Source organism: Martes martes (genome assembly GCF_963455335.1).
Source record: "Martes martes genome assembly, chromosome: 8".
Lineage (NCBI taxonomy): Eukaryota > Metazoa > Chordata > Mammalia > Carnivora > Mustelidae > Martes > Martes martes.
In genome coordinates this window covers 127659046-127682054 of record NC_137895.1, presented here as the reverse complement: position 1 = coordinate 127682054, position 23009 = coordinate 127659046, and the positions used below count along the sequence as shown (strand labels likewise).

General features: G+C 35.3%; 1 protein-coding gene across 1 annotated transcript in view; it reads right to left on the bottom strand.

Moving 5' to 3' along the window:
- The window catches only part of GPR158 (G protein-coupled receptor 158), a gene marked incomplete at both ends in the record, with an annotated part of 320694 nt that overhangs the window by 44994 nt on the left and 252691 nt on the right, over positions 1–23009 (bottom strand). Inside the window, one exon of the mRNA XM_080810173.1 lies at positions 21277–21386. Within this exon, the coding sequence (XP_080666299.1) occupies positions 21277–21386 (110 nt within the window). The remainder of the gene's footprint in view (positions 1–21276; positions 21387–23009) is intronic.

The following is a 23009-nucleotide window of genomic DNA, read 5'->3' as shown; positions in this document are numbered from 1 at the left end:
GGGGGCTGGGAGGTTGGGGGAGCCAGGTGGTGGATATTAAGGAGGGCATGTATTGCATGGAGCACTGGGTGTGGTGCAAAAACAGTGAATACTGTTACGCTGAAAAGAAATAAAAAAAATACATAAAAATAAATAAATAAATAAAAATGAAGGAAAAATTAAGTTATTCCCAGATAAATAAAATTGAGAGAGTTCTTCACTAGTAGATCTGCTCTACAAGAAATATTAAAGGTAGTTCTTCAGGCTGAAATGAAAGATACTAGACTGTACCTGAAATGTACATGAAATAATGAAGAATACAGGTAAAGATAACCACAGAAATAAATATAGAAGTCAGTATTAATATATTTTTGGTTTGTAACTGTTCTTTTTTCTTCTATAATTTAAAAGACAACTGTATAAAGTAATAAGTATAGATCTATGTTGATGGGCAAATAATGTTGAGATTATAATTTGTGACATAACATTGTAAAAGGGGGGGCAGAGTGATATTTGGCAAAGTTTTTGTATTACTGAAACTAAGTTGGTATTAATTTAAATTGTAATCCCCAGGACAACCATTGAGAAAATAACCATATATAGTAAAAAATGAAAATGGAATCAAAATGAGGGATTAGAAAACATTGATTTATCATAAGAGCAGACAGTAATGGAGCAGTTGAAGAATAAAAATGATAAAAGATATATAAAAACAAGTACCATAATGAAAGAAGTATGTTCTTCCTTATGAATAGTTACATTAAATGTAAATTGGTTAAATTCTCCAACTAAAAGGCAGAGATGGCAGAATAGATTTTTAACTAGATCCAACTGTATACTGTCTACAAGAGATTCAGTTTAGACCCAAAGAAACAAATAGGTTAAACTGAAACAATGGAAAAAGATATCCCATGCAAATAGTGACCAAAAGGGAGCTAGGATGGCTATGTTAATATCAGATAAAAAATACTTTAAGACAAAATTTGTTAAAAGAGACAAAGAAAAACATAATTTTAAAACTGACAATCCATCAAAATATTAATATTTATAAATACATATGCACCAAACGTCAGAGACTCAAAATGTATGAAGCAAATATTAATAGTATTGAAGAGAGAAACATAGTTGGTTCTACAATAAGAGCTGGAGATATCAACACTCCGATATCAATAATAGATAGACTACCTAGACAGAGAATAAGAAAATCGAAGGCTTCAACAACATCATGAGTCACATAGATCTAATAGACATATATAGAACACTCCACCCAACAACAGGAGATTACACATTTTTCTCAAGTGCACAGAAAACATTCTCCAGGATAGATAAAATCAAGCCACAAAAGAAGTCACAATAAATTGAAAAAGATTAAAACCATAAAAAGTATCTTCTCTGACCACAGTATACTGGCATTAAAATTAGTAACAGAGGAAATCTAAAAAAAATTAACAAATATGTGGAAATTAAGTGGTACATTCATAAAAAACCAATGAGTTAAAGAAAAAATCACATAAGAAATTAGAAAACAATCTGAGATAAATAAAAATGAAAACACAACATACCAAAGCTTATCAGTTTTAGCAAATGTGATGTATAGAGGGAAATTTATAACTGCTAATGCCTGTATTCAAAAGGGAAGAAATGAAATTAATAAACTTCCACTGTAAGAAATTAGAAAATAAAAAGCAAACTAAATCTAAAGAAAGATGAAGGAAGGAAATAATATTAGAGTGGAATAAGATGAAATGAATAAAGAATAAGCAAACCACAGTTGGTTCTTTAAAAGGATAAAAAAAATTGACAAACTTTTAGTTACTCTGACAAGGAAAAGAGGGAAAGATTCATTTTACAAGAGTCAGGAATGAAGGGAAGACATTACTAGCAACTTTACAGAATAAAAAGGACTATAAGAGAATACTATGAAAAACTGTATACCAAAAAAAAAAAAAAAAAGAAAAACAAAAAAACTAGATAACATAAATGGAATGGACTGATTCCTAGAAACATACAAATTGTTTACACTGACTGAAGAAGGAGTAGGATATCTCCAAAGATCTATAATAAGCAAGGGAATTGAATCAGTAATTGAAAACTTTCCAGTAAAAAAAAGATAAGGACCAGATGGCTTCACCAGTGAATTTTACCAAACATTTAAAGAAGAATTAACACCAATTCTTCTCAAACTCTTCTAGAAATAGAAGAGGAATAAATGCATTCTAAATTATTTTATGAAGCCAGCATTACTTTGACTGTAAAGCCAGATAAAGACATCACAATAGGGATGCCAGGGTGTTTCATTTGGTTAAGTTTCCATCTCAATTTTGGCTCAGGTCATGATCTCACGGTTGGGACATAAGACTCTTCACTGAGAGTGGATCCTGTTTGGGATTCTCTCTCTCCCTCTCCCTCTGCCCTCCATCCCATGCTTTTATTTCTTTATACTAGTGATCCAAAAATGAAATTAATAAACAATTCCATTTACTAAAGCATGGAAATGAGCAAAATATCTAGGGGTAAATTTAACCAAGGAGGTAAAACATGCACATGCTGAAATCTATAGAACATCACTGAAAGAAATTAAAGGAGATCTAATGAAATGGAAAAACATGCTGTGTTCACAGATCAGAAGATATAATATTGGTAAGAGGGCAATACTTCCTAAATTGATCTCCTATTCAAGTCAATATAGAGATTGCAATGTATTCTCTATTAAAATTCCAACTGAGGGGCCCCTGTGTGGCTCAGTCGATTAAGCACCTGCCTATGGCTCAGGTCATGATCTCAGAGTCCTGGGATTGAGCCCTGCATGAGGCTCCCTGCTCAGCAGGAAGTCTGACTCTCCCTCTCCTGCTGATCCTCCTCTCAGCTTCTGCTCTTTCTCTCTGTCTCAAATAAATAAATAAAATATTTTTAAAAATCTAACTGACTTATTTTCAGAAGTGGACAAACTGATACTAAAATTCATATGAAACTGCAAAGCACTTCAAATAGCCAATCTAGGAAAAAAAACAAAGTGGGAAGACTCACACTGTCTGATTTCAAATGCTGCTATAAATCTACACCAAACAAAACAGTATGACATTAGCATAAGGATATATATATATATATATATATATATATATATATATATATATAAATATATGTGTGTGTGTGTGTGTGTGTATGTAGATATACACATACATATATATATGTATGTATATATCTATCTATATCTATATCTCTCTCTATATAGATCTCAATAGAATAAAACTGATCATCTAGAAATGAACATTTATTTACATCCATGGTCAACTGATTTTTAATAATGTTGTCAAGACTATTCAATGAGGGATGGTCCTGGGTTGCCTGGGAAGCTCAGTTGTTTACGTGTTTGACTCTTACTTTCAGCTCAAGTCATGATCTCAGAATCTTGAGATCAGGCTCTGTGCTGAATGTGGAGCCTGCTTGGAATTCTCTCTCTCCCTCTGCCCCTCCCCCACCATTCACACATGCACTCCCTCTCTCTCTCAAAAAAAGAAAAAAAAAAAAAGGAACAGTCTTCTTAAAGATGGATCTTGGGACAAGTGGATATCCACATGCAAAAGAATAAATGCAGACCTCTAATTTATATGATGTATAAGAATTAATTCCAAAGAAATCAAAGACTCAAATATAAGAGGTAATGCTATGAAATGCTTAGAAGAAAACAGGGGTAAAATTTTTGATCTGGGATTAGGCAATGGTTTCTTAAATATGGTATGAAAAGCACACGTAACAAAAGAAAAAATTAATTGAACTTCATCAAGATGAAGTTTTTTTGTGTATCAAGAAAATGCTTGTGCTCCAAAATGTTTAATTTTAAAAAGTTTTGGATAAAATCTTGCAAAGAAAGATTTAAATATAGGTACTATTGCTCCTTCTCCATTGTTCTCCCACCCCCAGCTTACTACAGAAAGATATTTCAAACAATAAGCAGATGACGAATCATTCTGAAGATGGAGAAGATATCAGATTATCAAAAGTTAAGAACTACATGCTTGTTCCTTTTCTTACATCTAGAGTAAATATAAATTCTATGGCCATTGTCTTCCAAGTAGAAGTATATAAAAAGGTTCTGTCCTTAGATTTCAATTACTTAGCACTGATTAATGGGTAGAAATATTTTTTTAAAGATTTATTTATTCATTTTAGAGAGAGAGTGAGGGAGAGTGAGTGAGAGCACATGAGGGGAGGGTGGGACAGAGGGAGAAGGAGAGAGAATCCTCAAGCAGACTCCTGCTGAGTGTAGAACCTGGCAGGGCTCCATCCCAGGACTCTGAGATCATGACCTGAGCTGAAATCAAGAGTCAGCTGCTTAACCAACTGAGCCACCCAGGCACGCCAGCAGAAATAATTTTAAGTTAAAATTTCATTCCAGGTTTCAGTGTCTTTAAAATTTGAAGTTTTACTATTTAATCTGATATTTTGGTATTTAAAAACATGACTTTAGACGAACTATAAAAACATTTATTACAGATGGCTGCCTAATAGCATCATTACTTAAATGAGCAATTATATTATAATCCCAAAAGGGAAACATAACACTAATGGTTCTATAGTTAGAAAATTTTTTAATGATACCATTTTAAGGTAACTAAATTCTGATCTGTTCTTACTTCTAACTCAAGATTTAGTTTTGCTGTCTGAAAAAAAAACAAAACAAAACCCTTTCCCTCTGAAATAGGTTAATCACAGATTAAGTATTTCCTGGGCATATCCTAAGGCAAAGTTGTTTGAACCTCTTTTCTCTTCAGTCATGATTGTTCAAATTGGGATATGGTAGAAATAACAGAAGACTTGTTTCTCTTTCTAAGGTTTTAATAATTTTATAAGATCTAATACTCTAGTCTTTCAGTCTCTTTAGCATACATATAAAGATAAAGAATAGTACCAGACCATAGGGGGACCACCATAAGATAACAAAAAATTTGTGAATATATAGTTACTCTTCTGTATGTGTGATAATTTATAAGAAAACAAAATTCTCAACGAATAGCTGCACATTAACTTAACCTATTTTAGCTGTTACTTTCATATAAAAGAAATGCTAAACAAAAGAAGTGCTAAACAATATAAATGAAAGTAAATATAAAAAAGACTCTAAAATTACTGTTGCATTCACCTTCACCTTAACCTACAATAAAATACACAAACTATATTAATTAGCAAGTAGAAGGTGCCGCCACAAAAGAAGTTCAGGAGATCTGCTGTGTGAGTATGTAATAACCGCTCAGTTTATCTGACTGGTAACATTTTTAACTTTTTAGATGGCAATTAGTTATTCTTGAACTAGAAGAACTTTTAATTATTGTCAATGAAGGTTTTGGAAATTAATTATAAAGTATTATTGTGATTGCTCTTTGGTTCTCATGCTGTTTAACTATTTCCACTTTGTCTCACTGCTAGATTTAAAACTCTTTGACTTAAACTTTACAGGTTCCAAAGTCCCTGCTACATCAACTTGTGTATTATGGATCGTAAAGCCTCATCTATCTTTACATGCAATTTGATTCCTCCATTAAAACTATATGATCAGGGGTGCCTGAGTGGCTCAGTCAGTTGAGCGGCTGCCTTCAGCTCAGGTCATGATCCCAGGGTCCTGGGATCGAGCCCCACATAGGGCTCCCTGCTCCATGGGAAGTCTGCTTCTCTCTCTCTCCCACTCCCCCTACTTCTGTTCCCTCTCTAGCTGTGTCTCTCTCTGTCAAATAAATAAAGAAAATCTTTAAAAAAAAACAAAAACAAAAACAAAACAAACAAAAACTATATGATCAAAGTAAAAAAAAATAGAAAACTATAAACAAATAAAAAGAAAGAAATGAATACTACCTAAAATAGCATTATCTATTCATAAACACCATTAGCATTTTGATGAATTTTATTCTCTAGTATTTTTTCTAATGTATATAAAATATTTTATAATATTAGGATTATAAAATATAATTTATATGATTTTTAAAATATAATATGGAATTCTGAGCATTGTCATATAACATTCTATATTTGTAAATAGCATGTTATATGATAGTACATAATTATTTTTAAAAAGATTTTATTTATTTATTTGAGGGAGAGAATGAGAGAGAGACAGAGACAAAGCATGGTGGGGGAGGGTGAGAAGGAGAAGCAGACTCCCTGCTGAGGGAGTTCAGTTTTTTTTTTTTTTTTTATTACTCAGTAAAATGCCTTTGTATGAATTCTTGTAATTTGTTAATCCATTTTTCTGTTGCTAGACATGGGGTTGGTTCAAGTTTGAGGCTATTTATAAAGAAAGCCATTGTGATCATTCTTGCACAAGTGTGTATGGGTATATTATTATTTATCTTGGATAAATGTCCAGGAATAGAATTACTTGTTCATATAGTAAATGTATATTTAACTTTGTATGAAAATGCCAAACAGTTTCCCAAGTGGCTAAGCCAGTTTTCATTTTCACTAACAATGTACGAGTGTCCCATCTGTTCCACATTCTCACTAACACTGGTGGTGTTAATCTTTTTAACTGTATCCATTCTAGTAATTATAAAATGGTATCTCACCGGGATTTTAATTTTAATTTTTCTAATGATGAATAATATTTAGCATATTTTAATGTGTTATTGGCCATTTGTGTGTCTTCTTTTATGAAGTGTCTGTTCAATTCTTTCTTTTTTTATTATATTGTTTGATTTTTCATAATTTGTAGAACTATATATATAATGGATAAGGTCCTTTGAAAGATATACATATAATGAGTATTTTTCTCCCAGTCTGTAACTTACCTTTTTTTTCTAATTTTAAAAAATAATTGAGGTAAAATTGACAAATAACACTATGTTACTTTCAGGTATACAACATAATGATCCAATATTGGTATATTATGAAATGATCAACATAGTAAGTCTAGTTAACATCTGTTGCCATACACAGTTACAATTTTTTTTTGTTATAATGAAGACTTTTATGATCTACTTTCTCAGCAACTTTCAAATATACAATATAGTATTATTAACCATAGTCACCATGCTGTACATTATATTCCCATTACTTAGTTATTTTATCTCATTTGACTCCTTTCACCCATTTACCCATCCTCCACACCCACCCTTTGGCAACCACCAGTCTGTTCTCCATATCTATGAGCTTGGTTTTTTTGTTTTGCTTGTTTTTTAGATTCCACATATAAGTGAGATCATACAGTTTTGGTGTTTCTCTCTCTGACTTATTTCACTTAACATAATACCCTCTAGGTCCATTCATGTCTCAATGGCAATATTTCATTCTTTTTTATGGCTGAATAGTATTCCACTGTATATATATCTACCACATCGTTTTTATCCATTCATCCACCAATGGACATTTAGGTTGTTTCCATATCTTGGCTATTATAAATAATGATGCAATGAGCATGGGGTACATATATCTTTTCAAGTTTGCATTCTGTTTTCTTCAGATAAATATCCAGAAGTGGAATTGCTGGACCATATGTAGTTCTATTTTTAATGTTTTGAGGAACCTCCACACTGTTTTCCATAATGACTACACCAATTTACATTTCCAACAGTGTAAGAGGGTTCCTTTTTTTCCATATCCTTGTCAATACTTGCTATTTTTTTGTTCTTTTGATAATAGCCATTCTAACAGGTGTGAGATATCTCATTGTGATTTTGATTCAAATTTTACTGATGATTAGTGATGCTGAGCATTTTTTCATGTACCTGTTGACTATCTGAATGTCTTCTTTAGAAATATGTCTATTCTACCTATTTTAAAATCAGATTTTTTTGTTATTGAGTTTTATGAGTTCTTTATATATTTTGGATATTAACTCCTTACCATACATATGAATTGCAAATATTTTCTCCCATTCCTTATGTTCCTTTTCATTTTGTTGGTGGTTTCCTTGGCTGAGCATAAGCTTTTTGTTTTGATATACCACTTGTTCATTTTTGCTTTTGTTACCTTTGCTTTTAGAATCAGATTCAAAATCATTGCCAAGACTGATATCAAGGAGCTTACCGCCTATGTTTTGTTCTAAGAGTTTCACGGTTTCAGGTCTTACATTCAAGTCTTTAATCCATTTTGAGTTAATTTTTGTTTATAGTGTAAGATACTACTCCAGTTTCACTCTTATGCATGTGGCTGTCTGGTTTCCCCTCGGCACACTTTATTAAAGAGACTATTCTTTCCCCACTGTATATTCTTGCTTCCTTTGTTGTAAATTAATTCACCATATATGAGTGAGTTTATTTTTTGGACAGTCTTCTCTTCCACTGATCTGGGGTTTTGTTGTGGGTTTTTTGTTTTTTTTAATGCCCAACGCATGGCCTGAACTTATACCTGATATCAAGACCTGAGCTGAGACCAAGAGTTGGATGCTCAATGTACTGAGCCACCCAGGTGTGCCTCTGTGTCTTCTATGCCAATGCCATACTATTTTGATGGCTACAACTCTGTAACACTATTTGAAATCAGGGAGCATGATGGCTCCAGCTTTGTTCTTTCCATTTGTTTGTGTCTTCTTCAATTTCTTTCATCAATGTGTTATAGCTTTCAATGTACACGTTTCTTGGTTACATTTATCTCTAGGTATTTTATTCTTTTTGATGCAATTTTAAATAGAATTGTTTTCTTAATTTCTTTTTATGATAGTTTTTTATTAGTGTATAAGAACACAATAGATTTTTGTATTTGGTCTTATATCCTGCAACTCTACTGAATTCATTTATATTAGTTCTAACAGATTTTTGGTAGTGTCTTTAGGATTTTCTCTCTGTATTATGTCATCTGCAAGTTGCGACAGTTTTACTTCTTCCTTTCCAGTTTGGATACATTTTATTTCTTCTTTCTTTTTCTTTTCTTTTTTTTCTTTTCTTTCTTTCTTTCTTTTTTTTTTTTTTTTTTGGCCTAATTGTTATAGCTAGGACTTGAAATACCATGTTGAATAAAAGTGGTAAAAGTGGGCATCCTTGGGGCACCTGGGTCACTCAGTTGGTTAAGCATCTGCCTTCAGCTCAGGTCATGATCTCAGGGTCCTGGGATTGAGCCTCGTGTTGGACTCCCTGCTCAGCGGGGAGCCTGCTTCTCCCTCTCCCTCTGCCTGCTGCTTCCCCTGCTTGTGCTCTCTCTCTGACAAATAAATAAATAAAGTCTTAAAGGAAAAAAAAAAGTGAGCATCCCTGTCTTGTTCCTGATCTTAGAGAAAAAGCTTTCAGCTTTTCACCATTGAGTATGATGCTAGCTGTGGCTTGAGATCATGTATGGCCTTTATTATGTTTAGGTACATTCCATCTATACCTCCTTAATGTTTAGAGTTTTTATCATAAATGGGCGGTGAATTTGTCAAGTGCTGCTTCTGCACTAATTGAGATGATACGATTTTTGCCTTCATTCTGTCATTTTATTTTTTATTGAAGTATAGTTGACACACAATGTTACATTACTTTCAGGTGTACAACACAGTAATTTGAGAATTTCATACATCATGCTGTGATCCCTGCAAGTGTAGCTACCATCTGTCCCTATACAATGCTATTATAATATCATTGGTATATTCCCTATGCTGTATCTTTTATACCTGTAACTTATTCATTGAATAACTGGAAGCCTGTATCTCCTACTACCCTTCACTCATATTGCTTATCCTCTTAACCTCATTATTTGCCTTTCTTTTTCTTTTTAATTCTTTTTTTTTTTTCAAGATTTTATTTATTTATTTGACAGACAGAGATCACAAGTAGGCAGAGAGGCAGGCAGAGAGAGAGAGAGAGAGGAAAGGAAGCAGGCTCCCTGCTGAGCAGAGAGCCCAATGCAGGGTTGGGGGGGGGTGTTGATCCCAGGGTTTCAAGATCATGACCTGAACCGAAGGCAGAGGCTTTAACCCACTGAGCCACCCAAGCACCCCCCTTTCTTGATCATATCTTTTGATGTACAAAAGTTTTTCATTTTGATAAAGTCCAATTTATTTCTTTTTCCTTTTTTTTTTGTTTTGTTGTTGTGCTTTGGGTTTTTCTCCAAGATTATGAATTTTTGTATTTCCTTCTAAGAGTTTTATAGTTTTAGCTCTTACATTTAGGTCTTTGATCCATTAGGAATTAATTTTTGTGTATGGTGTAGAGTTAGAAGTCCAACCTCATTGTTTTGCCTAGGGAAACCTGGTATTGATCCATGTGTCTCTTCCAATGCCAGTATCACACTGTCTTGATTGCTGCAGTTTTGAAGTAAGTTTTAAAATCAGGAAGTGTGAATCTTCCTACTTTATTCTTCTTTTTTAAGATTGTTTTGGCTATTCTGGTCCCTTTGCATTTCCATATGAATTTTAGAACCAGCTTGTCAATTTCTACCAAGAAAAAAAAAAGTCATCTGGGATTATAATAGGAATTAGGCTGATTCAGTTTAGGAAATAGAGCAATCTGAAAATACTAAGTTTTCTAAACCGTGAACAAGGGATCTTTCCTTTTATCTAGGTCTTCTTAAATTTCATTCCATAAGTGTTTTGCAGTCTTTAGGGCACCTTCCTAGTAGTTCTGTTGTTAAACTTATTCTTACATATTCTATTTTTATGCTATTGTAAATGAAAATACCCCCTTAATTTGAGTCTCAGTTTGTTGCTAGTGTGTAAAATACAACTGATTTTTGCATATTGATCTTGTATACTGCACCACTGCTAAACCTGTTTATTACATCTGATAGTTTTTTGGTGGGTTCCTTAGAATTTTCTTCACAGAAGATCACGTCATCTGCAAATAGTTTTACTTCTTTCTTCCATCTGGATACCTTTCATTTCTTTTTGGAGCATAACTGCTGAGATGAGAATTTCCAGGACAACATAGAATCGAAGTAGCAAGAGTGAACATTCTTATCTTGCTCCTAATCTTAGGGGGAAAGACTTCAGTTCTTCATCATTAAGCAGGATGTCAGCTGCGGATTTTCAATAGATAACTTTTGTCAGTATGAGGAAGTTCACTTCCATTCCCGGTATGCTGAGTGTTTTTATCATGAGAGCGCGTTGGATTTTTGTCAAATGCTTTTTCGGCATATGTTGAGATGATCATGTGGTTTTGTCCTTTATTATGTTAATATACTCTATTACATTGATTGATTTTTATATTCATGGGCTAAATCCCACCTGGTCATGATGTATAATTCTTTTTGGCTGTTGGATTCTGTCTGGATTGAGATTTTTATGTCTATATTCATAAGAGATATTGGTCTGGAGTTTTGTTTTTTTGGGATATATTTATCTATTTTTGCTATCAGGGTACTATTGACCTCTTACAATGAATAGGAAATGATCTCTTATCTATTTTTCAGAATGGTTTGCAAAGAATTAGTTTTAATTCTTCTTTTTTTTCCCCCAAAGATTTTATTTATTTATTTGACAGAGGGAGAGATCACAAGTAGACAGAGAGGCAGGCAGAGAGAGAGAAAGGGGGAAACAGGCTTCCTGCCAAGCAGAGAGCCCAATATGGGGCTTGATCCCAGGACCCTGAGATCATGATCTGAGCTGAAGGCAGAGGCTTTACCCTCTGAACCACCCAGGCACCCCTTAATTCTTCTTTAAATCATGGTATAATTCATCAATGAAACCATCCAGTACAGGGGTGTGCATGTGTGGTGGTGGTGGAGGGGAGGATTTTTAACTACTAATTCAATGTCTTCATTTGTTTCAGATCTATTAGATTTTCTATTTCTTCTTGACTCGGTTTTGGTACTTTGCATCTATCTAGGAATTTCTAGAATAGTTGTGCTTCCAGTGTTAAGCTCCTTATTAGTTCAAGTCCATCTTTTTGGACTGGACACATGTGAATTCTGTGTGGTGAGCATGATGGTAACTAGAAGCCAGGTGAGCCAATGGCATGTTAGAAGGTATTATGCAGGTAATACTATTTAAAATCACAAGCTTAACAATAGTCAGGTTTAAAGGAAAGTAGTCTAAATACACAAACTAAAAGGCAGAAATTGTCAGATTAGACTTAAAGAGGCAAGACCCAACTATAAACTTCCTACAAGAAATGCATTTTAAATCTAAAACAAAAGGCTTAAAGTTAGAATAATGATAAAAAAAGATATCACATGCTAACATTAATCAAAAGAAATCAGAAGTGGTTATATTAATATCAGATAAAGTAAATTTCAGAGCAAAGAATATTATCAGGGACAATGAAGGTCATTTCGCAAAGAAGTCAATCCTTTATCATTATGAACAGGACATGAATAGGACATGAGTCCATGTCCTATAAATAGGACCTATCAACTCCAAATGTTTGTGTATTAAGAACAGAACTTCAAAATATATGAAGCAAAAGCTGAAAGAACTGTGAGGAGAAACAGGCAAATATGAAATTTCTAGCTACTCTCGCAACAGAACAAGTAGAGATAAATTAAAAGGATATAAAAAAAAAAACTTGAACAAAATTATTGAACAACCACAAAACCACAGAAAGCAAGTGCCCATGGAACACTTACCAAGATAGATTATATTCTGGGCCATAAAATGAGTCTCAATAAATTTAAGAGGATTCAAGTCATACATTTAACCACAACAGAATTAAATTAGAAATCAAAACCAAAGATTTATGGAAAATCCCTCCAATATTTGCACACTAAATAACACTTTTAAATAATCTGTGGGCCAAAGAGTAACTCAAATTGGAAATTGTTTTGAACTGAATGAAAATGTAAACACAACTCAGGTGTTTTGGACTAGACGCATGTAAATGCTAGGTGATGGGCAGCAGAGCTACCGGAGGCCGGCAGGGGGAACCGATGGTGCGACAGAAAGGACACTGGTGTGTCCATCCAATAATGCAAGCCAAATCCCCGCCTCTGGGCCCTGACAACAGCAGCGGGGGACAGTGGTAAAGGGCTTTCAGAAGCAGACTGTCTCACCGTGACCTTTGTTTCCTCCTTTCCTTCCTTCTTTCCGACCTTCCTTCCTTCCATCCATCCATCCATCCTTTCTTTCGGTTTAAGTTAATATATTTATTACAGCAGTTCTTTAGTCAAAAATACAGAAAGCTTCACGAATCTGCGTGTCATCCTTGTGCAGGGCCATGCTAACCTTTTCTGTGTTGTTCCCATTTTAGCGTATGAGCTGCCAAGGCGAGCACTCCCTGCGGCCTTCAAGTCCTAGCGGCCCTTCTTTTTGCTGCGCCAATGAATTAATCTCATTTCCCACTTATTCTCTTATATCTACTTCACATGAGGAAAAGAAACATTTCCACTGGAGGGCATACAGGATCTGTTAGTTTCTAATGAAGAACATTAGGATAAAGTATCAACTATAGTCTGAGAAGTACTAATTCTGAATTACTGGATGCCTTTTTATTTATAATTTTAAAGTGGATTAACACACACACATACACGCACAATTGTATGCACACATATACAAGTCAAAACCATACAATCCAGGCAATAAAAAAATCCCATGTTTCTGATGTGCCACACAGCCCCTAAAGTATATATATTAATTCAAACTTATTTCCAGAAATCTTGACATAAAATGTTGATGCTTTGACTAGAAACCAGAGCATATATATATAACAAAAACAAAAAGGGAAATTTAATATTGAAAAGTTTTGATGTAGATGTTATAAAATAAAGTGTATTTCAAACTTATGTGTCACAAAACAATCAAATAGGATATCTGATGTGAGACAAAATAAGTAAAACTTTAAGTCACTTCAGTTTTCTGAGATACATTCCCATGATATTCCTAATATTTTTTTTAAAGATTTTATTTATTTATTATTTATTTATTTATTTGACAGACAGGGATCACAAGAAGGCAGAGAGGCAGGCAGAGAGAGAGAAGGAAGCGGGCTCCCCACTGAGGGGAGCCCGATGTGGGTCTGAGGCTCGATCCCAGGACCCTGGGATCATGACCTGAGCCGAAGGCAGAGGCTTTAACCCACTGATCCACCCAGGTGCCCCCCTAATATTGAATATATTCTGAAAAGTAGAACAATATAAAATGAATTTTGCTTTTATTTCTAATTGTATTAAAAAGTTACTCACTGATGTTTTAAAAGTCCTGTATGAATATAGACCTCTAGTTAATAAAAAGACATCTTTTATCAATACGCTTACATTTCCCAAATCTTTTACTTCCTATTCATTTAATTCATAAATGAAGCTGTTCAAGCCAGCAACACTGTGTTAGCTTGTGAAAGTAACAGGAATATACTAACATTATTAGCAATACTTAGGGTCATTCAGCTGGGGTCCCACAGGAAGTTAGATAAGGCAGTGTGATGTCATTAGAGGGGGCCGGGTGGGGAGGAGTGAGCAGAGGGAACTGTCTTACTCTCTAGTTAGTCAGAGACTTTATAATCAAAGAGAAATTCCTTGGAGCTTAGGAAATTCTGTTTCCGTGGTTTCTGGGGCACCATCCATAAGGACTAGCTGTATGCAAAGTCCCACCGGGCTCAGACTACGGCAGCCCTGGACGGGTGAGGAGTCTGCCAACAAAGGGAAGATGAGTTCAGGGAGGAAAAGTGACAGGTCACAATTTGCTTATTTCTCAGGTTTCAAGGGCCTCTCTTCTAGGTCTTTCCAAGTGTATGAGTGATCAGAATGACAGAAATGTCATGCCTGCAAAACTAACGCGTGTAACTACACACTTTCTGAAAGTTCATTAGAATCAGGATAGTACACAGTTTTGTGCATTAGCACGAGTCATTATGGTGTGTTCCATGATGTTTCCTGAATTAATGAAGTTCTGAGGTAAATTTCTATTGTTAAGAGCCAAATGACTTTTGATCTATCCTGTTTCATTGGAAATAGTTTAAAATTGTAAAAATATCTCAAGGGAAATTGTTTAAATCTTAAAATCACAAAGCCTAGGTTGGCATTTAATGAACTAAGAAACTGGAAAAGAGAAAGTCAAATTATTTACAAATCTCAATCTTTCCCCAAATCTCTTAAAATGCCAGTATTAGAGATAGTTCCAGTGAACTATCTAACTAACAATGAACATGAATTTGAAACCTTTGTTTTCTAAATTGTCACCCCAAGCATGTCATTTTCCCATAGGGCATCTAGTTTTTTCTAGTATATGAAAAGTATAGGCATATAAGGTAAGGATCTGATATTTTGTAATTTATCTCTGAAGCTAAGTAACTTTCTTTGGCTTTGGAATTTACTTAGCTACCTATTGACAAAGATTGTCTCCTTAATCCAACTTTAGCCAGGCTCCTCTGAGCCTTCTCCTTGACTGGGTCCAAGCTTTGGATGTCCCTTGTCTTTGCATTGCCCAGTTGTAGCAAGAATTTTACTAAGTCAGATTAGTGTAAATCTCTCACCCTATATCTGAGACCACCTTGGCCTGCCTTTTGCAAGACTCCTGCCAAGTTGGTTTAGCCAGAAATTCTCCTTTGCCTCTGATGCTTTCTCTTGGTAGTTTTTCATCCATTGAACCACACCCTGCTTCTTAACTGCAAATCTCCACATTTCCTTTATGTATTTTTTTTTTTTAAGATTTCTTTCTTTCTTTATTTGACAGACAGAGATCACAAGTAGGCAGAGAGGCGGGGGAGGGGGGTGGGGGGGAAGCAGGAACCCTGCTGAGCAGAGACCCTGACACAGGGCTCGATCCCAGGACCCTGGGATCATGACCTGAGCCGAAGGCAGAGGCTTTAACCCACTGAGCCACCCAGGCGCCCCTCCTTTATGTATTCGGAGTTGAACCCAATCTCTCTCCCTGGGTGTAAAACCCCCCTTGTTGCACCCTTGAATAAAGTCTGTCTTACCATTCTTTGACAAGTGTCAGGATAATTTTTTTTTCATTAACAATGTCCAAATAGTACCCTGACAGGGAAAGAGAGCTTCCTCAGAAGTTTATGAAGGAGTCTCTTTTCTCTGGAACAATATGGTTCTTAAGAAACATCACTGTGAGTAATTCTTCACTTGATCGTATTCTACACCCAGATCGGCAGCCAGAAAAGATGATCAACCACAGTGAGCTTAGCAGAAAGGAGCCCCTAAGATCCCCATCGTGACCAGCATCTACATGGCAAACTCTTCCCATTTCCTAGTCAAAATGTAATGTCCATGGCTACATGCTCAAAGGACATGTTCTTGGTAAATTATTTTGGCTGAGGTGGGCAACTGGCTAAAACCATTTTGAAACTGTTCCATGTTCAAACCTCTCTGGGCCATGATTTGGGACCTTAAACATTATTCATCTGTGAGCTGGGGTAAATGCAAGATTTTTAGAAGAATCTTGTGCACGCCCATAGGCATTTTGCTCAGCCACCGAAGAACAAAGGTTGTTATTATTTATTTATTTATTTATTTATTTTTTTGGCTTTCATAAATGAAAGTTAACCAACACCTTGCTAAAGCAGATGGTTCTGAGGCTAATAGTCTAATTTGCTTGAGTCTCTATCTCAAATTGCCTACCAGGCAGCGGTTATTGTAAGTTAAACTAAAGAAGGCAACCTTTATTTTGTTACAAGTTCTTAGCTTCTCTAGACAGTCCTAACTTGCTTTTCTTTCATTCTTCCAAGAATTCAAGGTACCTTACTGTATTTTATGTAAACTTATAAAGAATACATAAAGTAAATAAATATAGGTAACTTCCAGTCACTTTTTAAAATTTACAAGGAAACAACCAAAAAAATAAAAATAAAAAAAAAAAACCCACAAAACTTTCCCACAAAGTGTAAATATTTGGTGCTAATGAGCACAGTAGAGAAAACTGTTACGTATTTTGTTGTATCTAGAGCAAGGAGTACTGAATAATGTATGAAATGAAAATCCCTAGTCCAAAGCCAGAAGAAGGCTTTTTCACAGTTTGCTTAAATATTCATTTTAAATATGGTACAAAAAAGTCTTTTTTTTTTTCTTGATTAGCCTTGGAAAAAGGCAAAAGGCAATTTGTTTTCAGAAACCATATTATAGGGAATAGGAAAATGTTCTTTTAGCATTAAGTTTCTTAATCTCTCTCCACCTCCTTTCATTTAAAACATTTCCTCATTTTGCCTCCTGAAAATATATTTGGCTTTTCTGAACCTAGAGATATTGCCTTAACAACTTTCTTAAAACAAGCAAACCTAACTTAGCAAGTATTCTATGAACGCATACAAGCACACAAAGAACTAGATGTTCTTTTAGATGTGTCCTGTATCATTCATGTCCCAAGTTAAACATCTGTATGGTTACTGAAGGGAACTCTTCTTTATAAATGAACCTCCTTCATTTTTCCTGCTTCAGCTCTATTTTCTCTGTGATCCGTATTAAGATCTATACCATTCTTCCTTCTTTCTCCAAAAAGGAACAAACAGTTACAGGTTGAAATAAATTGCACTGCACGAATGGCCTGCCAGGGAGGAGGGGCACTGGGACTGGCTTGCGCTAGGACGGAGGTAACAAAGGGACACATTTGCCTGTAGAGAACTTAGGGCAATAATAAAGACAACTAAAAGTTGGTCTGCTTTTTCTCACCATCGCCTAACAGCGACTCTAAATGTCAGTGATAAAAGACTCCTCCATGAAGAGGCAAACCACTCCTGCCGTGCCCCCAAATTGTTAGCCTATATTGCACAGTTAGAAAACAAAAGACTCTTTTACAATTTTCCTTTGGATGGGCATGGTAGTCTCTGATGTATAATTCTCAAACACAGGGAGAGACCACTACATTAAAAAGTAGAATATTTGGTAAAAGCGAATGAAACCTTGAAGCTCCCTCCCAGGCTAATAGTATCATTTCTGTGACAGCATGAGATTCTGTTCCTTTTTCATATTTGCTCCAAGTTTTCAGGGCTACTGGAATTCTGTAAACACTACCATCAATCAGTGAGAAACCAGGAGATGGAGAAAGAAGTGTTCCATAATTTTCCTAAGCCTTGAGGGAAGTGACTGAAATAAAACAAAAACCTAGGGGTCTTTCTTGCCTGTCCTATTCTCAAGGGACTTTAACAGTCACTTTATGTATCTGTACTGATAATTTCCTCAGAATTTTCTGCCTAGAGAGGCAGGATTTACTTTTTGAAAAAAAATCTTGAAATAAAAAATGAAGTTTCTATGAAATTGATATATGGCATTCACCATGCTGTCTTGATCCCTCAATCTATCTTGGGTCAGGTTCTCTAAAGCCTAGTTCCATACCTTTCTCCATATTTTTTTCCAATGAATTTTCTTATTGCTTAATTCAGCCATAGTAGCCCCACCCCCTTGATATATTGACATACACTCCAGTCAAGTTTAGCCTTTACAACTTTACAGATGAGGCAAGAAAACTGATTTTCAGATGTTAAAATAATTTCTTCTTGGTTATATAAATAGTTAATTGCAGAACTGAAATTTGAATTTGGATTTGTTAGGATTTATACTTTTGCTCTTTTTTTATTTTTTTAAAGATTTTTTTAAAATTTACTTATTTGAGAGAGAGAGAGAGACAGTAAGCAAGAGCATGCAAGCTCAGCGGGAGGGGCAACAAAGGGAGAGGGGGAGGGAAAGGCACACTCCCCACTGAGCAAGGAGCCCAGCACAGGACTTAATCCCAGGACCCTGAGATCATGACCTGAGCAGAAGGCAGACACTTAACCGACTGAGCCACCCCAGTGCCCTTTTAGGTCTTTCCTCTTTCTCACGTTACTACCAAATCTCAGAAGTCCACATGTTGCTTGAATCTAAAATACCAAGCAAAGACACCCATGGCAGCTGCCTTCACTATAACCATCCACCCACTCATTCACTTAACAAATACCTAAATATATAAATATAGGCACGGTGACAACTAAGAATGGGAAATATGAAACTGGTTCAGCCAGTCTTCCATTGGGTTATTCACATTCTTCTGGGATGTTAATTGTTCAGTTTTACAGACTTAAACAATGTTGGAATTGGTAAAATTTAAGCATATGAAAAACCCAGAATATAATATAAAACCATATGGTTCAGACAGGTTAAGAATAATCTAGCTCATTAAGTTAGAGACAGTTTCTACTTGATTTAAATCTTCAGTGGTAACTCTTTGCTACAATGACTTCTAAAGACAAATAGAAAATAGCTTGACCAGTCTTTGAAATAAACAAAAGAATGATGGACTAATCAAGTATCTCAAATTCTAATCATTTGCATACCACAGTCTTGATTTCTGCCTAAGTCTGCATACCAGCTACATATTCTCTAAATCAATTTCTACCTAAAATATTTTAAAGGAAACTTTATATTGCTACTTTACATGAAAAACTGATAATGCAGAAATAGAAAGTAACTGTAGAAATACAGTGAGATGGTCAGTAAATTATATCAAGGGAGCATTGGAATGGAAAGCGCTGAGCCTGAAGCTTGATTTGCTCTTTGTTGAAAAGGGAGATTAGCAAGTATTTGGCAGGTGTTAGAGACCTACTAGTGCCCCGCTAATTTTTTTTATTGGAAATAATCAGAAAGATGGAAAGAGCACCTGAATGGAAGTAATTTTCTCATTACATGATTCAGTGCTATTTAATATTGTGTTTGCATCCCATCAAATAGCCTGTTGCAGACCACAGAGTTACATGTTCTAGACACATGGGGACATCCAGTGAGTCAGGGAGCTGTGAATGCATTACGTGTGGACAGAACTGTTGGAAGCAGCTTCTAAGTCTGCATCTGACGTTTTTATTCATTCAGTCACCAACTCATAAGTACTAAATATCTCCCATGTCTCCCATGTATCAGTCATTGTGCTAAGAGCTGGGGATTCAATGGTAAGACCCTCACTTCAAAGAGAAAGTAAATTAGGTAAAAATGAAGAAGATAATTAAATAAACAAACTGTATTATATAACAGAAGACCCAAGAGATGCTAAGTGCTAGACTCACAGGGAGAAGGCTCATTTTTAAATCTCAGGAGGTCACCCATTCTCTCAGGATTTCTAGAAGGCTTATTGTCTATTACAGGTTGCCAATGATTACTCATTTCCTTTGGTGAGCATCAGTTAAAAATAGCTATCATATAATGAATAGAAACCGGAAGATACTTGAAGACTACAAGGACATAATAGCAAAGTGTTCTGTGATGTGGAAAGAATAAAATGAATGTCAGAAAGAATACCAGAGATTGGTCTAATCTTTTCCTTTTATAGGAAATAGAAGCCTATGATTTCCTAGAGTTAGAAGCTGAAATGAGATTTAAGCTGGATCTCTGACATCCAGTCCAATGTTCTTTGTACTATGGGACATACATAAGAAAAGAATCTTGAGAGTTAAGGATATTTATGTTTATTCCAACAAGATACTCTGGAGCATTCCCAGTAAGTAAGTACCAATGCAACAAAACAAACAAAACAAAACAAAACCCCAAAAAAGAAATTAAGATTCTTGTGTAGTAGATAGTAAAATGATCACATTTAAAGAAAGATTGAAAGGGGGATATTTAAAGACAAATATAATACGTATTATGATTCTAAGATAAACTGTTGTCTAAGCCATATTAAAATACTTTTATGAGAAACACGATCACATTAGCATGGAAATGTGAATGGTTTACTATGCCATTATGTTATATTATATGCCATATATTTCATTACTACAGTTATAAAAACAACTGTAAAGGTAATCAGCATAAAGGGTTTCCTCTATAGAGTTGATGTTTTACCTTGAGGGAGAAATTACATTTTCTCTCCAGTGGTCTTTGGCACTACTGCACTGAGAGATCTTGGAAAGAGGAGGCAAGGGAAAACCCTTTGTGGACAGGTAATGTACTATATGCCTCTTTCTTCTCCATACTTATAATATACATTAAGAAAAGTAGGTGGTTTTGAATGTATAAGAAGATTTACCCCATTGCCTAATTTACAAGCTTGATAATCACTAGAGCACACTGGTTAAGGAGGAAATCAAGAACACTATTTTTTTGAACTTCACCCATTTAATATCAGCAGGATTACTCTGGAGCATGTAATTTCAAATGAATAACAGTAGTCTCTGTCAAGTCAGCAGACTGGTGAATTCTACTACATAAGGATTCTCTGGAAGCCCTCGACCTGGATTTTTAGCTGTATTGTCTTTGTATTCTTTACTGTTCTTAGCTAGCAAATACTCTCTTGCCTTCATTCTAAATTATTTTTTATTCAGAATGAAATTTTCCATACCCAATGGCACAATTTTATTGAAACTTGTTGTTCAAATTCAGTTGTATGAAAGATTTTCCTAGAGCATCCTAATGATAGTGCCTTGAAAATGAAAAAAATATGTACTGTCTTGTTGTCTAAATGAAACCATTTAAGTGGTTGACCCAGCTTGCAATTACATGCTAAGCCAAACACTTTGATCTCCCCATGGGAATGAAAACTAGTGGAATACAATATACCTGTGAAGCTTGAGAGTGACAGTTCCATATACAGTAGCAAAACCGAGAAGACGGACCCATCTGAGGAGAATACAGCGAAATGTGCTTGGCTCAAAGTACAAAATAACAACCTGTGGGATGAGAACAGAAAGAAAGAGACCTTCAAGATCAACTGATGACCCACAGACTAAAATCAATATTTCACATATGAATTTTGACATAAGCACACATCCTTTTCAATAAAACTTTGAAATATTATTTTGATTATTCATTGTCCAAATCAAAAGACTACAGTCTCCCTATTGCTTCTAAATCAAAACTAAGTTTTTTAATTCTGGCTTTCAGGAGTTTCTATCAATTGTCTCTCAGCCTTTGGCACAAACTTAACTCTCTTTATTTCCCCAGATGGGCCAGCCAGGCTGTGGTCCATTGTCATACTCCACCTCCCTATTTCCAGCATTAGTTTCCCCTGTCAGAACCAGCCCTGAGAGGATTGTCCTGTACCCTACTCCCCAGTGAGTCCACCCTCAGTATCTGTCTCAAGTGCCTCACTAACTCTTCTCTTCTCACTCCAGAGTTCTCACTGAGCAAACATTAAATAAACATTTACCATGAGCAAGATACTATACTAGAAGCTTTAGATACAAAGGCCACTAAGAAAGAGAAGCGAGACCTGTAAATGAGGAATTGAATTAAAGTAGCACAGGTGCTGTGAGGAACACCCGGCAGGTTCAGTGGGATGCAAAGCAACAAGTGGTCAGTTCTGGGCGGGGGTGATGTGCAAGGCACTGTATGTATTACCCTTCAGATGCTACCAGTGGTTTTGAACAAGCCTTTATAGAATAGGAATTGGTTTGGCCCTGCTTAAGAAATCTAAAGAATAAATATTGAAGAATGTAGACTTACGTTCTTATGCTGGAGTGGCAGGCCTGGACTGATTTTGCTGAAAACAAGGTCAGCATAACAGAAAAACATATGCACTCACAAACATAAAATTTGGGAAACATAAAGCACAGCTGGGTGGCATGGGATGGGTGCTGACATCTTCTTGCTGGTAACTTACAAATGGAGCCCCAGTCTCCAACAGTGCCAGGAACAACATCACTGGCAGCTCTCTGATGGTATTTCTCAATAGGCCTATCGTAGAAAGATATTAAACTAGGTACTTCCAATACCATTAGAATTAAATTCTCAAGGAGTGGGGAAAAGGCTGGTATTAAGAAAAAATCAAAGGAAGGTAAAAATAGGTGTGTCCAGGAGATCATGTTGCTTTGTGTCTAGGTAGTATCTGTCCTTAATTTTTTAATTCAGTAGGTCTATGCTGAAGATGCAGATCAAGATGGGATTTTAAAATTCAGTCTACCAGGAAAAGTGCTTGGAGTCATCCAAAAAATGATATAAAAACATTTCCTTTATTTGCTATTTTCACAAAACAAGTGAAAACTCTGTAAATGTGTGTTCTAGGTTTAGGCTCATAAATTTTAGAAATAGTTCTTTACACAAGGGTCTGGCAGTAATTACAAATTCTGCAAAATAAGCTATATTGTTTAGTAAGGAATCTGAGCTGAAGGAAGGTGGGAAAATTTAGGGGGAAAAAAAACAAATGAAGAAAACTTGGTAGATTAAGGGCTAGGGGGTATGTGCTCCGTCTTATGGCAGAGATAAATGATAAATTAGAAACTAGTGAGAGAGGGACCTAAAGTCTAGAATATACAAAATCTCAAATATTTCCACTGGAAATGGCTTTAGAGATT